This window comes from Cyprinodon variegatus, unplaced genomic scaffold (genome assembly GCF_000732505.1).
Source record: "Cyprinodon variegatus isolate N-32 unplaced genomic scaffold, C_variegatus-1.0 Scaffold324, whole genome shotgun sequence".
Lineage (NCBI taxonomy): Eukaryota > Metazoa > Chordata > Actinopteri > Cyprinodontiformes > Cyprinodontidae > Cyprinodon > Cyprinodon variegatus.
Window position 1 is genome coordinate 498,003 of NW_015150777.1, and position 20,215 is coordinate 518,217.

The 20,215-nt window shown below is 38.1% G+C and overlaps 1 protein-coding gene across 1 annotated transcript in view; it reads right to left on the reverse strand.

Annotated features, from left to right (window-relative positions):
• The window catches only part of iqgap1 (IQ motif containing GTPase activating protein 1), a 32,570-nt gene extending 14,577 nt beyond the window's left edge, over window positions 1-17,993 (reverse strand). Inside the window, exons 1-15 of the mRNA XM_015384836.1 lie at window positions 17,841-17,993; window positions 16,620-16,697; window positions 16,300-16,376; window positions 14,963-15,030; window positions 14,397-14,510; window positions 13,080-13,258; window positions 11,908-11,995; window positions 11,020-11,177; window positions 10,862-10,946; window positions 10,621-10,784; window positions 8,306-8,466; window positions 8,097-8,221; window positions 7,704-7,867; window positions 1,798-1,888; window positions 1,538-1,705 (exon numbers count right to left, since the gene is read on the reverse strand). Coding sequence (XP_015240322.1) covers window positions 1,538-1,705; window positions 1,798-1,888; window positions 7,704-7,867; window positions 8,097-8,221; window positions 8,306-8,466; window positions 10,621-10,784; window positions 10,862-10,946; window positions 11,020-11,177; window positions 11,908-11,995; window positions 13,080-13,258; window positions 14,397-14,510; window positions 14,963-15,030; window positions 16,300-16,376; window positions 16,620-16,643 — 1,666 coding nt within the window. The 5' untranslated portion in view covers window positions 16,644-16,697; window positions 17,841-17,993. The remainder of the gene's footprint in view (window positions 1-1,537; window positions 1,706-1,797; window positions 1,889-7,703; window positions 7,868-8,096; window positions 8,222-8,305; window positions 8,467-10,620; window positions 10,785-10,861; window positions 10,947-11,019; window positions 11,178-11,907; window positions 11,996-13,079; window positions 13,259-14,396; window positions 14,511-14,962; window positions 15,031-16,299; window positions 16,377-16,619; window positions 16,698-17,840) is intronic.
• Window positions 17,994-20,215: the final 2,222 nt, after the last annotated feature.

A 20,215-nucleotide genomic window follows, 5' to 3' on the forward strand; every position in this document is an offset into this window, starting at 1 on the left:
CAGAGTTGGAAAATCCCTGGGTTCAAAGGCTGATCGCTAAAAGTAACAAAGGCCTTAAAGACACTTTATGACAAAAAGAAAGATAAACATGTTTCCAAGAGGATAAGGTTGGATTGCTGATGGAAGTTATGTTCATGCAAAAGACTTTTGGAGATATATTTTTGGGTGGTTCACCAGAGTTTAAAGTGCAAAAGGTTCAAGCATATATTGTTTCTGAGTGCTCACAGATTTAGATCATTCAGCAGTAGAAGGAGAGCAAACAGGGTGACGCTGCTGAGATGCTGAGATATTATGAAGATAAAAAGTCTTACCGGCAGTTCTTTTTTTTTGCCAAATCCAACTGTAGCAGTTTGAGTTTTTTTCACTCCCGGTTTTAGATTTCTTTAAACTATTGAAGTTTCATTATCAAAACTAATTTGCAATATCCCAGCAAAAACCCAGATAAATAGCCCAAAACATCATGATTACAGCTCAGTAAAAGTTTCATCTTTTTATATGTACTGATCACACTAAAGTAAACCGAATAATTACATAGAGTAGTCTCTAAATATTTCCTTAATTTAGGGTTAGGCTAACAGGCCCCATGTGAAAATATAACTGCTTTTTTATTTTTTTTTTATATCATTTATGGTTTAGCTGTTTAGCTGAGATGTTTGGTCATAGGAAAACATTGATTTTGGGAAAAAGTCTCAGATTGAAATCTTTCAAAACAAATCACATTTTTACATCGTCACCGTGGCCAAATATTCTTTGGTAGAAACATGAAAGTTGGCATATTTGTTCATCAAAGTCTACTGATTCCTACGGTCTAAACATTATTTCTGTATCTGTTATGATTTATTAAGACATACAACACAAACTTTTATACATTTTTCACATTTTCCTCTTTTTTCACAGAGTGCTGTGTAAAGCATTTTTCCCCTATCCGTCATGAATTAAACGGTGCAAGAATGACATTGGTACGACTTATAATTCCAAAGTTACAGACATTTGTTTGACACAACATCATACAGGCTATTAAGTCAGAATAGTAATGGGAGACGGTGGCTAAACAACATATCACTGCCTCTTCCTAACCGTTTGATGTACAAATATGAAACATGCACATATAATCATCAGACCTTCATATCATGTATGGTTTGGACATGTAGCTACTTTGTTTGGGGGCATTAAATCGGTTAAATTTCCAACTGAAATCTTTCAAAATGACCCCCCTTTTTTGTATTGTTATCATGGCTTCATTCGTTTTTGTAGAAAGATGAAAGTTGGCATATTTGTTCATCAAAGTCTGTATCTGTTAGTGTTTTTATTTATTAACCATAGTTCAACACAAACCTTTTTTCAACCTTTTCTTTCAACCTTTAAAGTGAAGTACAGTAAGTTACTGTCTGTTTCTTAGTTACAGCCCAAAGTCTTATTCTCAAATCATTCTATCTTATAAAGACTACTTTAAATTAGCATCTACATGATAATTGTGTAGAATAAAGACATCAACAACAATCCTATTTAGGATTAAAATATTTTAATGTCTCCTCACCTTCGTTCTTCTTCTCCTCTTTAATTTTGGCCAAGTCATCCTGATAGGTTTGTGCACACTCAGAGGTGACACCGTAGAGTCCTGCTCCAGGATTGCGCAGAGCAGCCAGAGTCTGAGCAGGGTCCCCAACGCCAACTGCCTCATTAATGGCCTGGATGGACTGTGAGACTGTAGGTACAAATGCAAACATCAACATTTACAAGTTCCTAACAAGCGCAACGTTGGAAACCACAAGGTAGCATAACTCCGAGTTTCCTTACACTGCAAGGCCTCCTTTGTGTCTTGATTTGCCTTCAAGATGGCATCCTGGATCTCATCCAGCCACAGCACAGCAGAGGGATCCTGAGTCTCCTGGAAAAACACAGGCACAAAGATCAGGAACCATAAAATACTAAAAATACATCTTTAACAAATGTACTGTAAGCACAAGCACTGTTAAATAAAAAAATAAAAGAGGTTGACATCAGCTTCTACAGGTCTTAGAAGTCTGTCCTTTACTGATGCCGGGATAAACCACACGATGAGACCAAAGTAGAAATGTATGTCGTTGATGCACACATCATGCAAAAAAAACCAGCAGCACTTATAGGTTGTGTGGAATGGAGGGCTCCTTTTGTTTTCAAAGGACCTGGGCATGGCAATTGATTAACAGACCATGAGCTCCTCTACTACCAACATATTTAAGTCAAATGCAAGAGCACAAGCCTAGGGCTGCAGCTTGACTCAAACCAGATCACCAAAAGGACTGTAAGCAAAAACATCTTTGGAATAATCACAATAAAATGGTTAAAGTAAAAGGATCAAGATGTCAAAGTCTAGCATCTTAAGCTATGGTGGGTTCTTACCTAAAACTCATTTGTTTTTATGAATATGAATATTTTCCAAACTTCAGTGAATTACAGTAACACTGGAGAGAAAAGAAGATAATAATCCCCCAAAAGTTGTGAAAAGCTGATTTAGTCATAAGACCTGCCAAAAATATCTACTTAGTTACACTCTATTTTTGTACATTTTGGTTTGGTTCATCTAAAACTGGTTTGAAAAATACTAATATGAAAAAATCTATTTATTTTTACACTGTAGTAGTGCCAGTCTGCCACTGGGTGGCGCTCTCTCAGCAGAAAAGCTGCTCCCTAGATATTTCCCAGGCTTGAAACCTCCCCTTCCATATGTCCTACCCCTTCTCCCTACAAGTAACATGAAAGGAGGCATGTCTATGAGAAGTGCGGTAAAAGTGACACTTGATCTACTTGTCTCATTCAATGGGGGGAAGACAAGGCTGTGTTGGTGGATAACATCAGAGCATGGACAGAAAGTAGTAAACAAACCTGAGTTTAGATTAGTGTGTGTGTGTTTGATTTGCTTGTGTGATTGTTGTTTGTAGAAGGCCAACAGCAGGCATGAGGTACTAGACAGGGTGTGGTTCTTAGGCAGGCTGAGGCCTGGATGAAGAAGGAGGGGGAGGACTACTGTGTAACTTTATGACTGCATCATGGAAATAGAGGAAGTGAGAGTTGGGGCGGTTAAGCTTTCTAGAGGTAAATTAGTTCAAATGTGTAACTTTTTTTTTCTGTAATTTTCTTCCTTCCTTAGAAACCACCTCTAGAAAATTGCGTGAGATTTCATTTAAAATGTCCAGACCCGGTTAGCGCGATCAAAAAGGTTAACCTCATAAAGGTTTATTGGGGGGAAATACTGGCAAAAGATACCTGCAGATGTTTATATGGAAGGTAGGATAGGTTTGAAGTATGAAGCAACAGATATATCGAGATATTTGTAGCTAACAGAAGCAGACTTTGTTAAAAAAAAAAAAAACTCTCATTGGAACAACAATTGCACATATTTACACATTTCATTCCTTTTAATTTATGAAATTGTTGTATTTTTAATTTCTTTATTTGCTTTGATAATGATTGAAATTGTACAAACCCATCCACACAAAGAAAAGGCCTCAAACATAAAACTTTCTACATTCTTCCTAGGATGCTACCCAAACTATCAAGTAGCCTCTAGATGCCTTATACTGGTGTATAATATAATACATGTAAGACTTGGATCATGAGAGGTCCCTATTTTGCAAAAGAATCAGAAGATTTTCATTTGTCACCTTCCAATTAACAACTTTAATAGCTTAGCTTTTACTTATTGCTCTGGCTGTAAATATGGACAGGTTTAAGATAGAAACCCGTTTCCTGACATCAGAAGACAAAATATCTGCATTCTTGGCTAATGATGCCCTGCTTAGTATCTATGTATGCAAGTATGGCATCAGTTTAAAATAAACCAATCCTTGCAATAATATTCACTGATGTCTCTTTAATTTTGTAAAAATAACCATCCTTTAACAGCTTCTTATGAATAAAAGGTGGGATTTTTTCAGTTGGAGGTTCTGCTTTGAAGTTAGAAGCTTAAAATGAGAGCAAGATTCCCAGTAAATATGAAGGACTATGCAGGTCTTCCTCTATCTGAATACACAAAGTAGTGATTGCTGCAGCTACAAATTAATGAGATAAAAATCTAAAGAGAGACAACATTGGACTTGTTAGTCAGTGGAGTCTGGGCAGGACTTCCTGCTGTTTATCTAGCCTCAGCTCTCAGCTCTGAGCCAACTTCTGCTTCCCACCTCTCTGCCTACTAACAGCTCTAAGACTGCAGAGTTAATGAGACCAAAGAGAAACACAGGCGCATAAAGTAGACACACTTGCTGCGTTGGGTCCCAGCTTTCCTGACCCCTGATCAGCTACAAATATCAAACTGCAGTCTCGCTGCATCTCAGGAATAAGGCTCATCCTTCTGATGATCCTGCCTCTTTCGCCTGGGAAACACCTCATCTGCCCCGACCGGAAGCTCGAGCTGCTCTAATCACTAACTTTGTCAACTTGGGAACAGTGTGTGTGTGTGTGTGTGTGTGTGTGTGTGTGTGTGTATGTGTGGTGGTGGTTGGGGTATGTGTGTGTGCCCATGTAGCGGTCAACTTTTTGTCCTTTTATGGAATGAAACGACTGAGCTCCTGCATGTTATTTCCTGCGCCTGTAAAATCAGGTTCCATGTTGTTGCATACCCTTTTTGTCAAGCCATTAATAACATTTCCAAGAAATCTATGCTGCTTTTCTTCTTTTAAACATGGCACCATGGAAAGTTTTCATAATGCTTAAAAATAATTTGATCATAGCAAAAAAATAAAAAAATGCTTTTTTTCAAAGGCCTCAGAGGTTTGTTAGGGAACAGTAGTAAATTCCCCCTCTTAGCCAATATAGGTGATGGAAAACTAATGCCTTGGCCACATTATCCCACCGAAATATGGTAGTGGGAGCATCATGCTGTGGTGACCATTTTGCTTCACCTCAGGCGGTGAAGGACAACCCTCTAAGTAAAATTGTTAGAGCTGCTAGAAGACTTCAGTCTGGGATAGGTGTCAAGTTCCAGTAGAAAAACAAATGAAAAATATAGGTTTCAGTCAAAGCATATTTATATGCAAGAAAGGATCAGTCAAAGTATAGACCGAAATGCAGCCAAAAACCATCAGCATGAGCTAACTGATGTTTACAAGCACTCTCCACCCAAACGCCTGGGGTTGCAGGGGCAACCATTTCTATAAGGTATTCCTTTAGGAGGACTAAATAATTATGCCTTCACATCTTTGTTACATTCATTTGTTAATTAAACTAATTCATTTATGTTAGTCACAATCAATCCCCATAAAACACTCACATGTCAGAAATTGTAACAAGGCCAAAAAGGGAAAAAACCCAGAGGATAAGATTACTTAGCAAGGCTGCATGACTCATCCTGTTTACTTATACAATAGAGTCAGCAGAGGCTCCGTTTTAACACAAACTAAAAACAGAATTGGGCAGAGCACATTGAACTCTTCTCTAGTTATGGCTTCAGCTCTGCAGTGAAGCTGCAGCAAACACCTGCTTGCTTATCTGCAGCTCGCCCTCTGCTTCTCTCTCTGAGACAGAAAAAAAAGCCCAAATAAGGCTTCTGTGTGTGTGACATCACACGCAAATGTGCCGTGCATACACCCTACACACAGGAACCGCACTCATCGCCTCATGATAACCCAGGCAAATGAGTCAGAGAGAACAGGAAGAGATGCTCTGGAGACCGAGCCCTCTAGTCTGGTGCATGTCGAGGTTCACAAGCTGAATGTCTCAATCTAAAGAGAAAAAGTAGCATAGATCTCAGTCAGTGGAGCCAAATGTACACATCCAATGGAACAGGAAGTGGAAGTGAGGGGTGGGGGCTGACAACACCATGACATAAGTGTCTGCTAAAAGCCTGAGTCACATGGAGTGATCTGCAATTTTCTATCAGCCTAGGTCAAACACATTTAAAATAATAAGAAACCCCACCTATAAATGTTGGATTTTCTGTTATGCATAACAAATTCAACAAAAATACACAGATAAGTGAACGGCGCTTAAGCATAAAGTGGAGAATCTTTTCTTCAAGTCTTACAAAAAGATTTATGCTGGAACCACCAACATTTGTACAGCTTACTCCTATAAAAATTAAGAATAATTTCTTAAATATTAAATTAAATAAAACACATTCAAAAATATTACAAAAAGAAAACAGGAATGTGAAGGTTTACTGAACGCCACTTAGATGCCTTTTGCTCCTCAAGACATTTCTACACCAGCTTAACCTCAAAAGATTCACTGCAGTCATCCAAGCTCTTTTCCCAGGCAAATAGAAATAGAGCCCTGACAACTTTGAAATGCGTGCAGCAGTAAAATCAAGCCTGATGTAACTGTAGCCCGACTGTTTGCATGAACTGTTTGCATAAAGCTCACTAAAAAACACCTAGATAGACACAAAAAAGCAAATGATTAAAAAAAAAAAAAAGAGTTCTTATGTGATTAATAACCTTTTGCCCAGAAGGAAATTACTCTAAAACTTTATTTAGCTTTGACATTTCTTTTCTATAAGGACACAAAATATTATAGTAGACCAAAATTTTAGAGGTTTCCTTGCTCCAGCACAGCTGATTTTAATTGAAAGCTGAATAACAGGCTTTTGGTCTACTGCAATTATAATCAGCTGTGCTAAAGCAGGGAAACCTCTAAAACCTGCAGGACAGCGGGCCTTGAGGACCGAGGTTGGGGATGCCTGACATAGAGCATCAACCTGCACTGTAAACAGGTCTGTCTTTATCAGCTCAGTGCATTCTTGATTGCATGCCAATAGCAAACTTGCGAGAGCTTTTATCATTGTTCTCTTACTGTGGTGACCTTTACAAAGACTGATAAATAGTTTTGGATTTTTTCTTTTTGTTGTATTTTCTAATGTGCCAGGAGCAAATTTTATGTGCTGAACAATCTGAGAAAAAACTTCTTTTTTAATTTTTTATTAGTTTGCGGGCCATTGACATTCGATTGAACAATTATCCAAAGGTAACTCCTTACTTGGTCCATTTATCAATGAACCTATCTGATTGTGATTTTATTTTGCGAGGATTTAAAGTAAAGAAGTAAAGCTGCTAAATAGCAGATTTTGTTTGCTTAAATTGTAATCCAGCAGGCTGACAAATTCCATTGACAAGAAAAAAAAAACAAAAAAACAAGCTTAGCTTCTAACAATGGCATCAGGTCAAGTATCTTATTGTACATCCATTTCTCTCATAGCACAGTATCCAAACCAGCAATGTAATCAGAAGTTTTTGCTAAGGGAAATAGTGACCACAGCCCACAATGTTAGATCTTGCCTTCTGGAGCCACATAACTTCTTCAGGTACCTGGCCTCGGATTTATGGACATAGAGAGCAGATGGATAAACTTTTTTATGTAATCTTTTGTTGTCTGATAGGTGGCATTGATATCTCAATCCCCTTTTAAAATACTAGCAGGTGACCATGGAAACAGGCTCATCCCTGGTCTTTACAGGGCTTTTCAAGTCTGGATGATTCATACATCTGAATCTTGAAGTAGCTGAAGAAAAATCTCCTAGAATGAGTGGAAAGCACCCAAATACCAAAATATTTTAATAAAAAAGTTTTCCACATAGCTTGGATAACCGCTAACCAAGTTCATTTTGAGCGGCATTTGAGGACTTGAGGCTGATGGGAGAAAGCTCTAAAAGGAATGAAGGTTGGCTCAAAGCTCGGCCTCTTCCTACCATCTGCAGGATGCTTTATCTGAATGCTAACTTCCTGACTTACATGAGCCTTCTCCCTGCGGGCCTCCAGCAGTTTATCATGGTAGTGCTGAGCGATGGACGGGTCCACATCTGTCAGCTTGGCTGATCGGTTCTGCAGCATGTCCAGGGTCTTCATGGGATCTCCTTCATCCAGAGCCTCATTGATCTGTCCAATGGCAGCAATTCCTGCAGAGAGGGGTCATCACCACAGCAGGAAATCAATCATAATTTACTGTAAGAAATAAGCTGCAGAAGTAATTAAAAGATGTTGCAATCATTTATGCTCATTTGCTTGGTTCATAGTTATTAAATATTTTGGCTAACCAATTCAACATGTCATTAAAGTTGTGTATGAACACAGTTAGTGTTTAGCAGAAGATTTTACATGCTTATACAATAAGAGTCTGCCTCTTACGCTCATGCTCCTCGTGCACATCTTGGTTAACTTGGTCAATGCAGGCCTGGATGTCATTCCAGGTCAGATATGCACTTCCCTGCTCTTTGGCTGCTGCTCTTAGGCGCATCAGCTCATCCATGTATCTGAGCAGCAGACAAACAGCATTAAGCCTCTGGAAGTAGACCTCTGATCAGACATGTTCCTAACTCCTGGCCTTTCACGCTCACCTCTGTGCATACTCGTCCTCTACATTACTGAGTCCGGTCACAGAGCTGGCCAGCTGTCTCCACAGGGCAGCACGGTCTCCAACGTCCATCGCCTCGTTCATCAGCACCACCGCTGACAGCATCTCCACGGCGACGAGCAGCTCGGGATGAGTCAGGGAGCCCTGCAGGACAGGGGTCACCAAATGTCTCAAAATTCAGGGAAAATTCTCAGATGGATGAGTTCAATGGTGAAAATATTTACATTTTAAGCTGCTTCCAAAGAAACTTAGTGTTCATATACTCTGTTCATGTCCAAACATAGTGGATATGAAAACGTTTCCATGTTTAGATTGTACTTAATCAAGGATGGATGGATAATTAGTAGATTGGACAAAATAATGTAGGTATGGATGCACAAACTAATGGCTGGTTGGGCAAAATCCTCAAAAATAGAAGGAAAATGCATGGATGAAAAAGTGGAATTGTGGAAAAATCAATAAATGGATTAACAGAGATAAATAGATGAAAGTCAAAAATATCTACTAAAGACAAATATGAAGAACTAAGTTGTGCTGGACCACATCAGCACGAGTTACAGTACAGACCAAAAGCTTGGACACACCTTCCCATTCAAAGAGTTTTCTTTATTTTCATGACTATAAAAAAATGTAGATTCACACTGAAGGCATCAAAACTATGAATTAACACATGTGGAAATGCATACTTAACAAAAAAGTGTGAAACAACTGAAAATGTCTTATTTTCTATCATCTTCATAGTAGCCACCTCATGCTTTGATTACTGCTTCGCACACTCTTTGCATTCCCTTGAGGACTTCGAGAGATAGTCACCTGAAATAGTTTTCACTTCACAGGTGTCCCCTGTCAGGTTTAATAAGTGGGATTTCTTGCCTTATAAATGGGGTTGGGACCATCAGTTGTGTTGTGCAGAAGTCAGGTGCATACACAGCTGATAGTCCTACTGAATAGACTTTGTATTTTGGCAAGAAAAAAACAGCTAAGTAAAGAAAAACGGGTGGCCATCATTACTTTAAGAAATTAAGGTCAGTCAGTCTGAAAAATTGGCAAAACCTTGAAAGTGTCCCCAAGTGCAGTTGCAAAAACTATCAAGCGCTACAAAGAAACTGACTCACATGAGGATCACTCCCAAGAAAGAAAGACCAAGAGTCACCTCTGCTGCAGAGGATAAGTTCATCTGAGTCACCAGCCTCAGAAATGGCAAGGTAACAGCAGATCCGATTAGAGATCAGGTCAATGCCACACAGAGTTCTAGCAGCAGACACATCTCTAGAACAACTGTTAAGAGGAGACTGAATAGTTGTTAGGAAACCACTGCTAAAGACAGGCAACAAGCAGGAGAGTTGCTTGGGCTAAAGAACACAAGGAATGGACGTTAGACCAGTGGAAATCTGTGCTTTGGTCTAATGAGTCCAGAATTTGAGATCTTTGGTTCCAACCATCGTTTCTTTGTGCGACGAAGAAAAGGGGAACGGACGGACTCTACATGCCTGTTTCCCACCGTGAAGCATGGAGGAGGAGGTGTGATGGTGCTTTGCTTTTAACACTGTTGGGGATTTATTCAAAATTGAAGCAATACTGAACCAGCATGGCTACCACAGCAACTTGCAGCGGCATGCTATTCCATACGGTTTGCGTTTAGTTGGACCATCATTTATTTTTCAACAGGACAATGACCCCAAACACACCTCCAGGCTGTGTAAGGGTTATTTGACCAAGAAGGAGAGTGATAGGATAATGCGACAGATGACCTGGCCTCCACAATCACCAGACCTGAACCCAATCGAGATGGTTTTGGGTGAGCTGGACCGCAGAGGGAAGGCAAAAGGGCCAACAAGTGATAAGCATCTCTGGGAACTCCTTTAAGACTGTTGGAAGACCATTTCAGGTGACTGCCTCTTGAGGCTAATCAAGAGAATGCCAAGAGTGTGCGAATCATAAATCAAAGCAAAAGGTGGCTACTGTGAAAAACCTAGAAGACATATTTTCAGTTGTTTCACACTTTTTTGTTAAGTTTATAATTTCACATGTGCTCATTCATAGTTTTGATGCCTTCAATGTGAATCTTCAATTTTCATAGTCATGAAAATAAAATAAAAAACTCTTTGAATGAGAAGGTGTGTCCAAACTTTTGGTCTGTACTGTATGTAATAAGGTGTAGAAACTGTGAAACATTCAGTGTGGTTCTGATGTGTGATGAGGTCAGCAGTTTTTAAATAATATGCTCCGCTGCTCCTGTAATTCAGCCTCAGAAGCCACGGCTTGACTCCCTTTAGTACTGTAGGTGTGTGCACTCACCTCTGCACTTTGCTGCTGCAGACATGAAAGCTCCTTCTGGTAGAGATCTGCAGCACTGGGGTAAACCTCAGGCAGCTGAGCATCAGGGTTCATCAGTTCCTCCACGGTCTTCTCTGGCACGCCTTCTCTGATGGCAGCATTGATGCGCTCCACTGCTTTCAACACTACACAGAGACAGGAAATTAGGCCTGATGACAGGAACAGACAAAGATAGGGACTATATCCCTTGTGTGAAGCTTACTCTTCTGGTATCCTGCTGCAATCTCATTTGCCACATCCACCCCGCTCTGCAGCTCATCCTTTGTCAGAGCTTCTCCAGGAGATGCCTAGCATGGAAAAGTTATGATGACTACCTTGAAAATGTGATCTATGACATTCTTCGCATTTCTTGGACCCTACCTGCTCCTTGTTCTCCCTCTCGGCCTGCAGCTGCTTGAGGTACCAGCCTTTGTTCTGAGGCTGCAGGTTCTGGACGCCCATGGCCTTCAGAGCCTCATACAACTTGTCCTCATCTCCACTGATCAGAGCATCCTCAGCTGCCCTTAGAGCATTGCTCACTGTTGAAGAAAGATACATTTTTCACCAATGCATTTCACAAAAACGGCATATTTACTAACCTGAAAACACAGGACCTGGCAAATGTTTTCATACCTCTTTAACTTTTAAAAACATTTGATGTGACAAAAAATAGTAGCAACTAATTGTGAGGTGCATCACATTAAAAAGTACAAGTAAGCTTTGAGCACCTGTGGACGGATTTTTTACCTTATCCTGCAAGTAAAAAGTTCAAGCCCAGTTCAACTGGACGGAGAGAATCTGAAGAGCAGTTTTCAAATCTTACAACAGATTTTTATCTGTATAAACAGGTATGAATAGTGTCACTTAGCCATGGCAGGATGGAAGGGGAACCTTGTCCCAAGATATGTCTTTTGCCACCACCATGCTTTGGAATGGAGATGATGTGATTAGGCTGCAAAGTCATTTTATAACCTAACCCCGTTTAATCATCTCTCTGACCTGTATGCTGTTTTCTTTGGTATATGTAATGCTGTTGATGCCTTTAATGTTCTCAAATACACCTTCATAAATGAGCTGAATTCATGCACAGATTAAATTAATCAGAATTTAAACAAATTTTCTTTTTTTTTTAAAAAGGTACATCAAAGTAAAGGATGCTTCAACAATTTTCCCCCACTTCACAATAGTGCACTGCATTCTGTTGCTCTGTAACATAAAGTAACATCTCCAAAACATTTTGAAGCTTTTGTAAAGTGTGTTGGTACTTACCATTGACCGTGTTGATGTTACCCTGGATTTCAGCCTGAGTGAGAAGCTCGTCATAGATATCTCGCTCTGCATCAGCATTTTCTAGTTGCTTCAAAACAAACATCAGCATATTATTACAGAACAAGAAGAGTTATCATTTTTATGAGGTTATCTTGGTCTACTTGATTAGATAAAGCATTATCCCTTCACTGGCAGCCAATTATAGCAAAGAGCTCTTTCAATACTGATTTCAGCTCTGAGTTTCGAGAACAGAAGCATGAAACCTCATAGGAGAACACGGACAGACAGAAAGAGCGTAGAATAAAACAAGGAGCTACTCTGGATTAGTGTTAAAGAAAATTAATAGAACTTGAGCCCCATATCTTGACACATTTTATTTTGCAAAACTTTCTGTATTTAAATTTACTTCTACAGCAGTGTGCCACTGTAACATGGTTTCAGCTGATTTATTGTGCTTCAGTTATTAACAAAAAGTTATAGAAACTTTTAAATCAAATGATCAATGTTAAAAAGACATTAGAAGATTACAAAACAAGGTTACACTTATGCCTAAAGTATTTTTTAATGGAAATTACATAAATTAGTAAAATTGAATAAATCAAAATAACAGTTTTTTTCAGGATTTAAAAAGCTAACTTGATTATCTAAATTATAGCTGACCCGGAGTACAAAGGCAAAATAAAAATAAAAATAAAAATAAAAAAAAACAGATTATAAGGTTATCATAATAGATTATACTGATTCAGCACAAATTTTGAAGCTTTTAACAAACTGTGAAGAATTAAAAAACAAACAGAGCTGTACTGAAAGAAATTTCTTTTTGTATACCCTTCTGTGTAAAAAATGACAAATAAAGTCTGTCTAAGTCTTAATCAAATAGATTGCTATGATCCCATGTAATATTTCAGTTATGATCATACATGTTTGTTTGCACAAAAACATTTTGAGTATGACTTTTTTTGCATAAATGTTTTGCACAAAGGTAGTCATGTGTTAAAACTATTGAAAAAATAAAAATATGCGCAATTTTGTTACATGGGATATGAAGTAAGCTCACCATATAGAACTTAGTGTTATAGTGTGTTGGAATAAATCACAATCACTTTGTCCAAAAACTGTGTTCACATTATATATGATGCTGTGTCTATTTTATAACTTCTGGAGATTCTTACCCGTTTTCTAGAGCTTGCCACCTTCTCCCCCTTTGCTCGGTACAGTGTATCGTGATACACCTGTGCCGAGTTCGGATCCAGGTTGAGGAGCATGGCGTTGGGGTTCTGCATGGCAGCCAGGGTGCCCTCTGGAACGCCATGGTCGATGGCATCATTGATGGCGATCACTGCAGCGTGTACTGATGATTGAAGAGAGGTCTACTATCAAATTTAATTTAAAATTTTAGATAATCTATAAAGTGGGAATGAATTGTGGAAATTTAAGGTGTCTGTCATCTTGATGCTTAATACACACAGATAACCAACAGAGAACAAAGCCACCAGCTGCATCGACTCCAGCTAATCAACACTTAACCCCAACTGGATTAACACATGAACTGTTATTATTTTCCATTTGCTCCTAAATCAGATGTTGCTCTTTTTTTATTTTATTTTTTCATACAGTGCTGCAGCAGTGGTGCTGTACAAAAATATTTGAATTAACATTGTGAAAATGAACAGAAGTTATAGAAATACAAGGGGTATGCTCTAATTTTCTGCAGAAACAAACCAAAAAGTAGTTTAGCATTCTTTTCGAACACCTATGTTTTTTTTAAATAATTGTTGGAGAAAGAATTTTAATATTTAGTGATACAGTGCAAATAAAAAAAACATCTAAACACTAAAAAACTTGTTAAAGAAGTCTGTGTGGTATTTGCTGTTGTCTCTCAGTTGTTTTACTGGAATAATTTGGAGTGTGTTAATAGTTTTTGTTGATTTTTATTAATCTAGCGACAAAAAGCTCTATATATCTGTGGGTGTATGTTTGGATATTTGTTCCATTTTATGTAAGAAATTAAAGTAATTGGTTTTCATGGATAACCCTCACAATTTATAAAGGATAAGAAAACAACAAAAGGGAGCAACATACAAACAAGAGCTTTATACAGTAAATTGAAGACTAGAAATTGTTAATAGTGTTTAATCTCTAACTAATGCAATGCAATCTTAAATATATTTCTCAGGTCATTCTATTTGTAGTTTTTATGTTAGAATTAGAAAATAAATGTTTTGGTTATTTATAAAATATGACTTAGTTACTGTTTATTTTCCATTCATTCTTTTATTATATTTATAGATTATTTAGAAATGTAATATCTTCAGCCTTTTTGAGGTTAAACAGCAAAAATTGTATTTTTTCTGGCACTTCAGAAGTGATAAATACTCAATCTCTGCTAAAAGCTTATTTGTATTCACTATAAAATCCTTTTGGGATCAGGATGCACTAACTCTAAAGTTATAAGACCCTCCCTCTATTGATATCTGATCTCTTCTCACATGCGGCTTCATCCACTGAGAGCTCATTGGCCAGGATCCCTCCAATCTTGCTGAAGGCGGGCATCTGGATTCCATACTTCTCCAGCTCGCTCTTCATGTTGTTGATTTCCTCCTCTGTAAGAGATGGCACAGAATGGAGGAAACACATTCAGGGATTGCATTGGGAAAAAAAGGGGGTTGGAAAAAACGGGTAGTGGGTTTTTTGGGGAGAAGGGGGATGGACAAGTGGGGGACTGCAAGGACGAACTGTTCCTGGCTTATGTTTGACAATTAGATTCCTGAGGCTGGCTCTGGGACATGCAGCTGAGTGGGAACTCCACAGACAGGAAAAGCTCTCACTGTTACTAATTACTTTCACATTTCCAGCTGCTCCTTCTGGCCATAGTCTGCCATGTTCCTCAATCCCAGGGTTTTATGGTGTGGATAACACCAGCAGAGTTTAAAAACTGAACAAAGCAACATTTTTGATGCTCAGTGTTTTAGAATAAATATTAACATAATAAAAAGTAAAAAAAAATAATAATAAAAATAGGGGCCAAGACTTCTGCTTAAGCTCATCCACTTACCAGTGAAATCTACTTTTCCATAAAGATCCTGGATCTGTGGGGCCAAACCCAACTTGAACAAGTAGAGACTGTTAAAATGTTAAAAAAAAAAATAAAGAAGAAAAAACAGTATGAGGTCAGTGCTATACAACAACAAACGGCAATACAGGAACTGCAGTCAAGTTAGAAAAAATACATCCTCCCTATTCCACAGTTGCATTCATGAGGACTTCGGAAAAACAGATCTAGTCTTTACCACATTTAAGTTATTTAAATATACCCTTAATTTAAGAAATAATATAATAAATGGCAAACTGTCCTTGTTTGTAGTGATAGTGCAGATACGTAGGTCCACCCTTGCTGCTTTGATAGGCTTGACAAAAGAAAGCAGCGGCCGACTAAAGCGTATTTTACATCATACTGTGTGACCATCTGTATAAAAGCAAGTGCTTCAGCAGTTTGTTGATCCAGAGAAGTATTTTAACACTATTGTAAGGCAGAAAAATGTTAGCATTAAACAACATACTGTTGCTATTGGTTGTTCTGTTAATCAAGACCACGATCAGTCATGCCAAGATTAGGTTAGCAAGACTGACCCGTATGCATCCCATACATTTAAACATAATCCAGCTTTTTATTTTCTCTAAAAAATGGAAAAAAAAAAAAACATGACTTTAGTCAATATTTAAATACCTAATATTTATTAAAAGACAAATGGAAAAGACTAAACATATATGGCTAGTTTTAGAGGTATGGAACTAAAGGAGCTCTGCTATCCAACAACCAACTATCTAGCAGAGTGGTGGATCGCAGACACAGCAGCTAATCTACAAGAAAACTGGTTAAAAAAAAAATAAGAAAAGGCTGTTTTTCATTGATCCACCAAAAGTTAGGACTTTAACCTTTTTTAAAGTTCTAGAGAGATCTGTGCAAAAACTGAAACAAAAAGACTGACAAAGAGAACAATATTATTTTAACATAATTATGGGTGCCTTTCACCTTGGGGGGTACTTAGTTGCTCATAAAAATGTTCCACTCTCTAAACATCTTATCTTGATGCCTTGATATCTTATCCATACCTCTTGTCCTTCACTGCCATTTTTCTCAAGCAATGCATTGTATACCTCATGAACACATATTCAGTTTTTAGGTCAAAGTCAAAGACCAAGCAAATGAAAAACTTAAATTTTTGTGAACAAATATCCCTTTGTTTTTCTCAACCCTCTTTTAGCATGCCGAAACAAAGGAGGAAGAATCCAACCAGCAGTCAATGTTTGACTTCAATGTCTTGTAAACCTCGGACAGGCTACACGACCCTTAGCAAAGAAATAGATCTAAGAGAAGTCGTCAGAACCAACCTGAGAGCGTGTATACAGTAGATGCACCGTGGCATGTTTTTTCGGTCATAAATGTCTGTGGTTTCAGGGTAGAAGATCTGAAAGAGTAGTGAATAGAGAGGAGAAAACGATCAGCATCATGTTGGAGCATGTGTGCAGAATATGAGCTCAGACAGGGAATTACACAATGCTAATGTGCATTTACACACCCTGTGGCACAACTCAGCGTAGCTGCCGAAGTCCAAAACAGATGATTAATTTGCCAACTTATAAAACCTTTTTACATTTATGCTGCTAACTGGCAACTGTCAGTTAATCAGTATGCGTGCAAATGTCCTCACCTTTGGTAGTCCCTTTTCTGCCATGGCGTTGAGCCACTGGATGACATTGTCTGTGTGTCTGAAATGGAGACCCGTTGCCTGTAGGAGAAAAGCAGAACATAAGAATGGAAGACAAAAAATTTACATCTTTGGAAAAGCTAATGTTCCATGTTGGCAATGTAAATTGTGAATTGAGATCTTATACTGCCAAAAAGCTTGGCTCACTCATGCCTGGCAAAAGGATTTGGATTTTGAACCTTTTCCACATTTTATCACATTGCACCCCCACAGATGTCTGTGTCTTTTAGTGGGATTTAATTTGAGAAAGTTTGTTTGCATGCCCTCAGCATGATGCAGCGACGCCACAGTTTAACCCTACTGCATTCATTGGGGGATGCTTAAACATAATTTCCTCTTTTCCATTTTATCCCTAATAATAAATAATCTTCGACAAAATTATATTGCAGGAAGAATTTGCAGTTGCATGAATTCCAGAACAGTCAGTCTAGTGTCTGCATTTAAGTGTGTGCAAATAAAATACAGATAAGTAAAGCTGCTGTATGCCATTTATAGCTTATACTTGTCGTCATAAATAAAAAACAAAAAAATATTTTTGAGAATAAAATAAACTATAATTTCTGCGAATATGTGCAATCAGAAAGAGATAAAAAAAAAGGAGAACTTATTTTATTTACTTTTTCAGAATGCTAGAATCCGATGTATAGCTTACGAGTGTGAAAGCTTTCCGATTTGATCAATCAGGATATTTTTGCTAGGGGCATAATATGAAAGTTCAACAAGTATATTTCAGCTATGCTGCCCTAAATTAGTTTCAACTTCTAATTTCAGATACATATAGGCCCCTTCTTGACAAGAAATAACAGTAAAATAACATAAAGTGTAAAATCAATTATATTCTTCATAGTTGTGACACAATAAAGAGACACAGGGACTCTCACTGTTCTTACTGGTAATTGAATACTTCCCCATCATAAAGGCAAATATTAAAGTATTGTGTGAAAGTGCAGATTTATGTTGGCGGGTGACCCAAGTTACTTTGAGGTTAGGGCGGGAACTGCTGCTGAAGGTCAGACTGTCCCAATTCACAGCTGATCACCTCCACAGTTCCATTGTTTTTGAAGAACCTCACACCCCCACTGTATTTAAATCTTTACATTTGCAGTTGTCCCTCTATGCAGCAATGGACTGGAGGTCTAAAGCATGGAAATCCTCAAATCTCACCTTGTACCGTGTCTGCTCACGGTCGTAGATCTTCTTTAGGGAAACCGTCTGTGGAGCAAAGAAGTTGCCTAGTTTGGCCAGATAGACTCCATTTCTCAACCCCTCTTCCAGCTCCGTTGTTGGGGGCAACTCCTCGTCCAGACAGGCCTCTATCCATCTGCATGGAGAGCAGAAAAAATAAGTGTTAAATTTATAAAAGCCACAAATCAAAGATATCTTTTTCTAACAAAAGAGGAATTGCATTAGGACACCAAAGACGGTGCAGGAAATTGCAAAATGGAGTTATCGAAACATCATAAGAAGCTGACTTTGGAAGTGATGTCCTTAATATTCAACCTGAGGATTTTAAGGTTTAATATAATGAAACTAAAGATCTGCATTTTATAATCCTAAAACATTTTGTACAGAAATCTCCTTCACAGAGGTCAGGATTCATTGCCATTTAATATTGAGGCACTATATCGATCCTGTCCATCCCAACAAACACCAAGAACCCTACTAGCAAAGTTCTAACTATTCATTAAAGCTCAGGTGTGGAGTGGTACATTTCTTGCATTCATGATGTCAGGACATTGTTGTATATAGCACTCAGAGATGCCAGCATTCTTTAGGGTATGACATTGCATTTCTCTTAGATCATTATTTGAAGCTGCATTCCTGCTGAGAGGCTGAGTCAGCTCCAGGCCACAGAGGAGACACACTGAGCCATAGCGGGGGAGAGGCCTTGAAGACTCGATTTAAAAGCCAGCAGGACTGATCATGTCAGATTCAATAAAACCACTTAGTTTAACTTGCTTCTGTGATCCAGAGTGAGGGTGGTTACTTGGCCCGGAACCTTTATAGTCATCCCATAGAAGAGTCTAGCTTCCAAATTAGTACAGCTATGGCATTAGGAGCAAGATTCCTTATTTTAGATACTGCATGTTGCAGTTCTTCACTTAAAAATTCTGCTCTCACATTCAGAAATCTTGCTGACTTCTAAATATTATTTGATCTACCTCAAAAATATGGTTTGGAACTCACCTTTTTCTTTTTTTACTTATAGTTCAAACTCCCTCTATGTAAAAATATGAGCCCAATACCAGCCCATCTTTATTAAAGCATGAAGAATGAGCTAAGGGATGCTGATAGTTAAGCCACAAAAACATGTTTTGAGGTGGAGGACTTTTCACCCTCCTTGACACTGGAGGTTTTAAGAGGGTTTGTGTAGCCTAGTGGGTCTGAGTAATGCCTGATGAAATACAGGAAAGGAGGAGTATGTAGGTACTTGTCTGTGCAAGATGCAAAAGTAAAGTAAAATCAAAATAGCAGCAAAAAGGGCCAGTTTATATGGTTAATTTGAAGGAAAAGTATATTTTGGGGTGACATACACTTTGAGGGAAGGGGGTTGTACATACTCAGCAAATGCATCCTCTCTCAAGCGGCTACAGGAACCAAACTACCTTAATCTGTTCTTGCGGCCATGATTTGCAAGTTCTTATGGCTTTTACCTGTTGCATATTCTTAACGGAACTATTTTTTTTTGCATTATCACAAAAATATGAGACAAAACTAAAATTAGAAATTTCTGTTTTTGCTGATTATATGTTGGCTTTTTTCCCCTCTCTCAAATAAAAAATGAATTGTTCTGCCAAAATTTATTTTTTATTTTTGAGCTAATAGAATGAGAGTGTGCCACGGCGAAATCATCAACTCCCTTGAGGTGAACTTTTTGTATTGAAAGGGTTTACTTCAGGTGATGTAGCAAGGTGATTTTAACAGATAAATGTTGAATAAATATTTTCTGATTTGCACAGATGTGTACCAACTAATACATGCAGGCTTGTAGCCTGCAAGAACTGGAAATCTTCCCCGGTATCTCCATGTTTACATTCATGAACCCTGTTTGTTTAATTGGGGTGTGTTTACCTTAATGCAGCAAACTCACTGTTGACCTTGTTTCTGCTTAGTAATTGTAAATGTCATTGTTACTAAGGATAGGTAATATTAACTTAATACCTGCAGCAACAACAAAAGAACAGTATGAAGAAGAACTTAAATTAAAATATCTATTACTTTTAGTTGAAATTAAACAAAAATCTTTAGCCAGGTAAATTATAAATAATAACAATATCCATTCTGATCCTGAGTGTGAAAATGTAATCGTATTACATTAACATACAACAAGTGTCTTCCTTTAGCATCAGATATCAACTTTTTTGTTGCCATTGTTGAATATTGTCCGTAATATCCATCATTTCTGAGAAGTCTGACAAAAATCAGCTGCCAGTGGGAAAGCTGAAGGTCCTCACTGGCCATGAGGAATTCCTCTGGGCCAGAGAAGAACATGTAAAGTCAAACATTAGCATTGAAAAAACAGCCTCTCCTTTAATCTC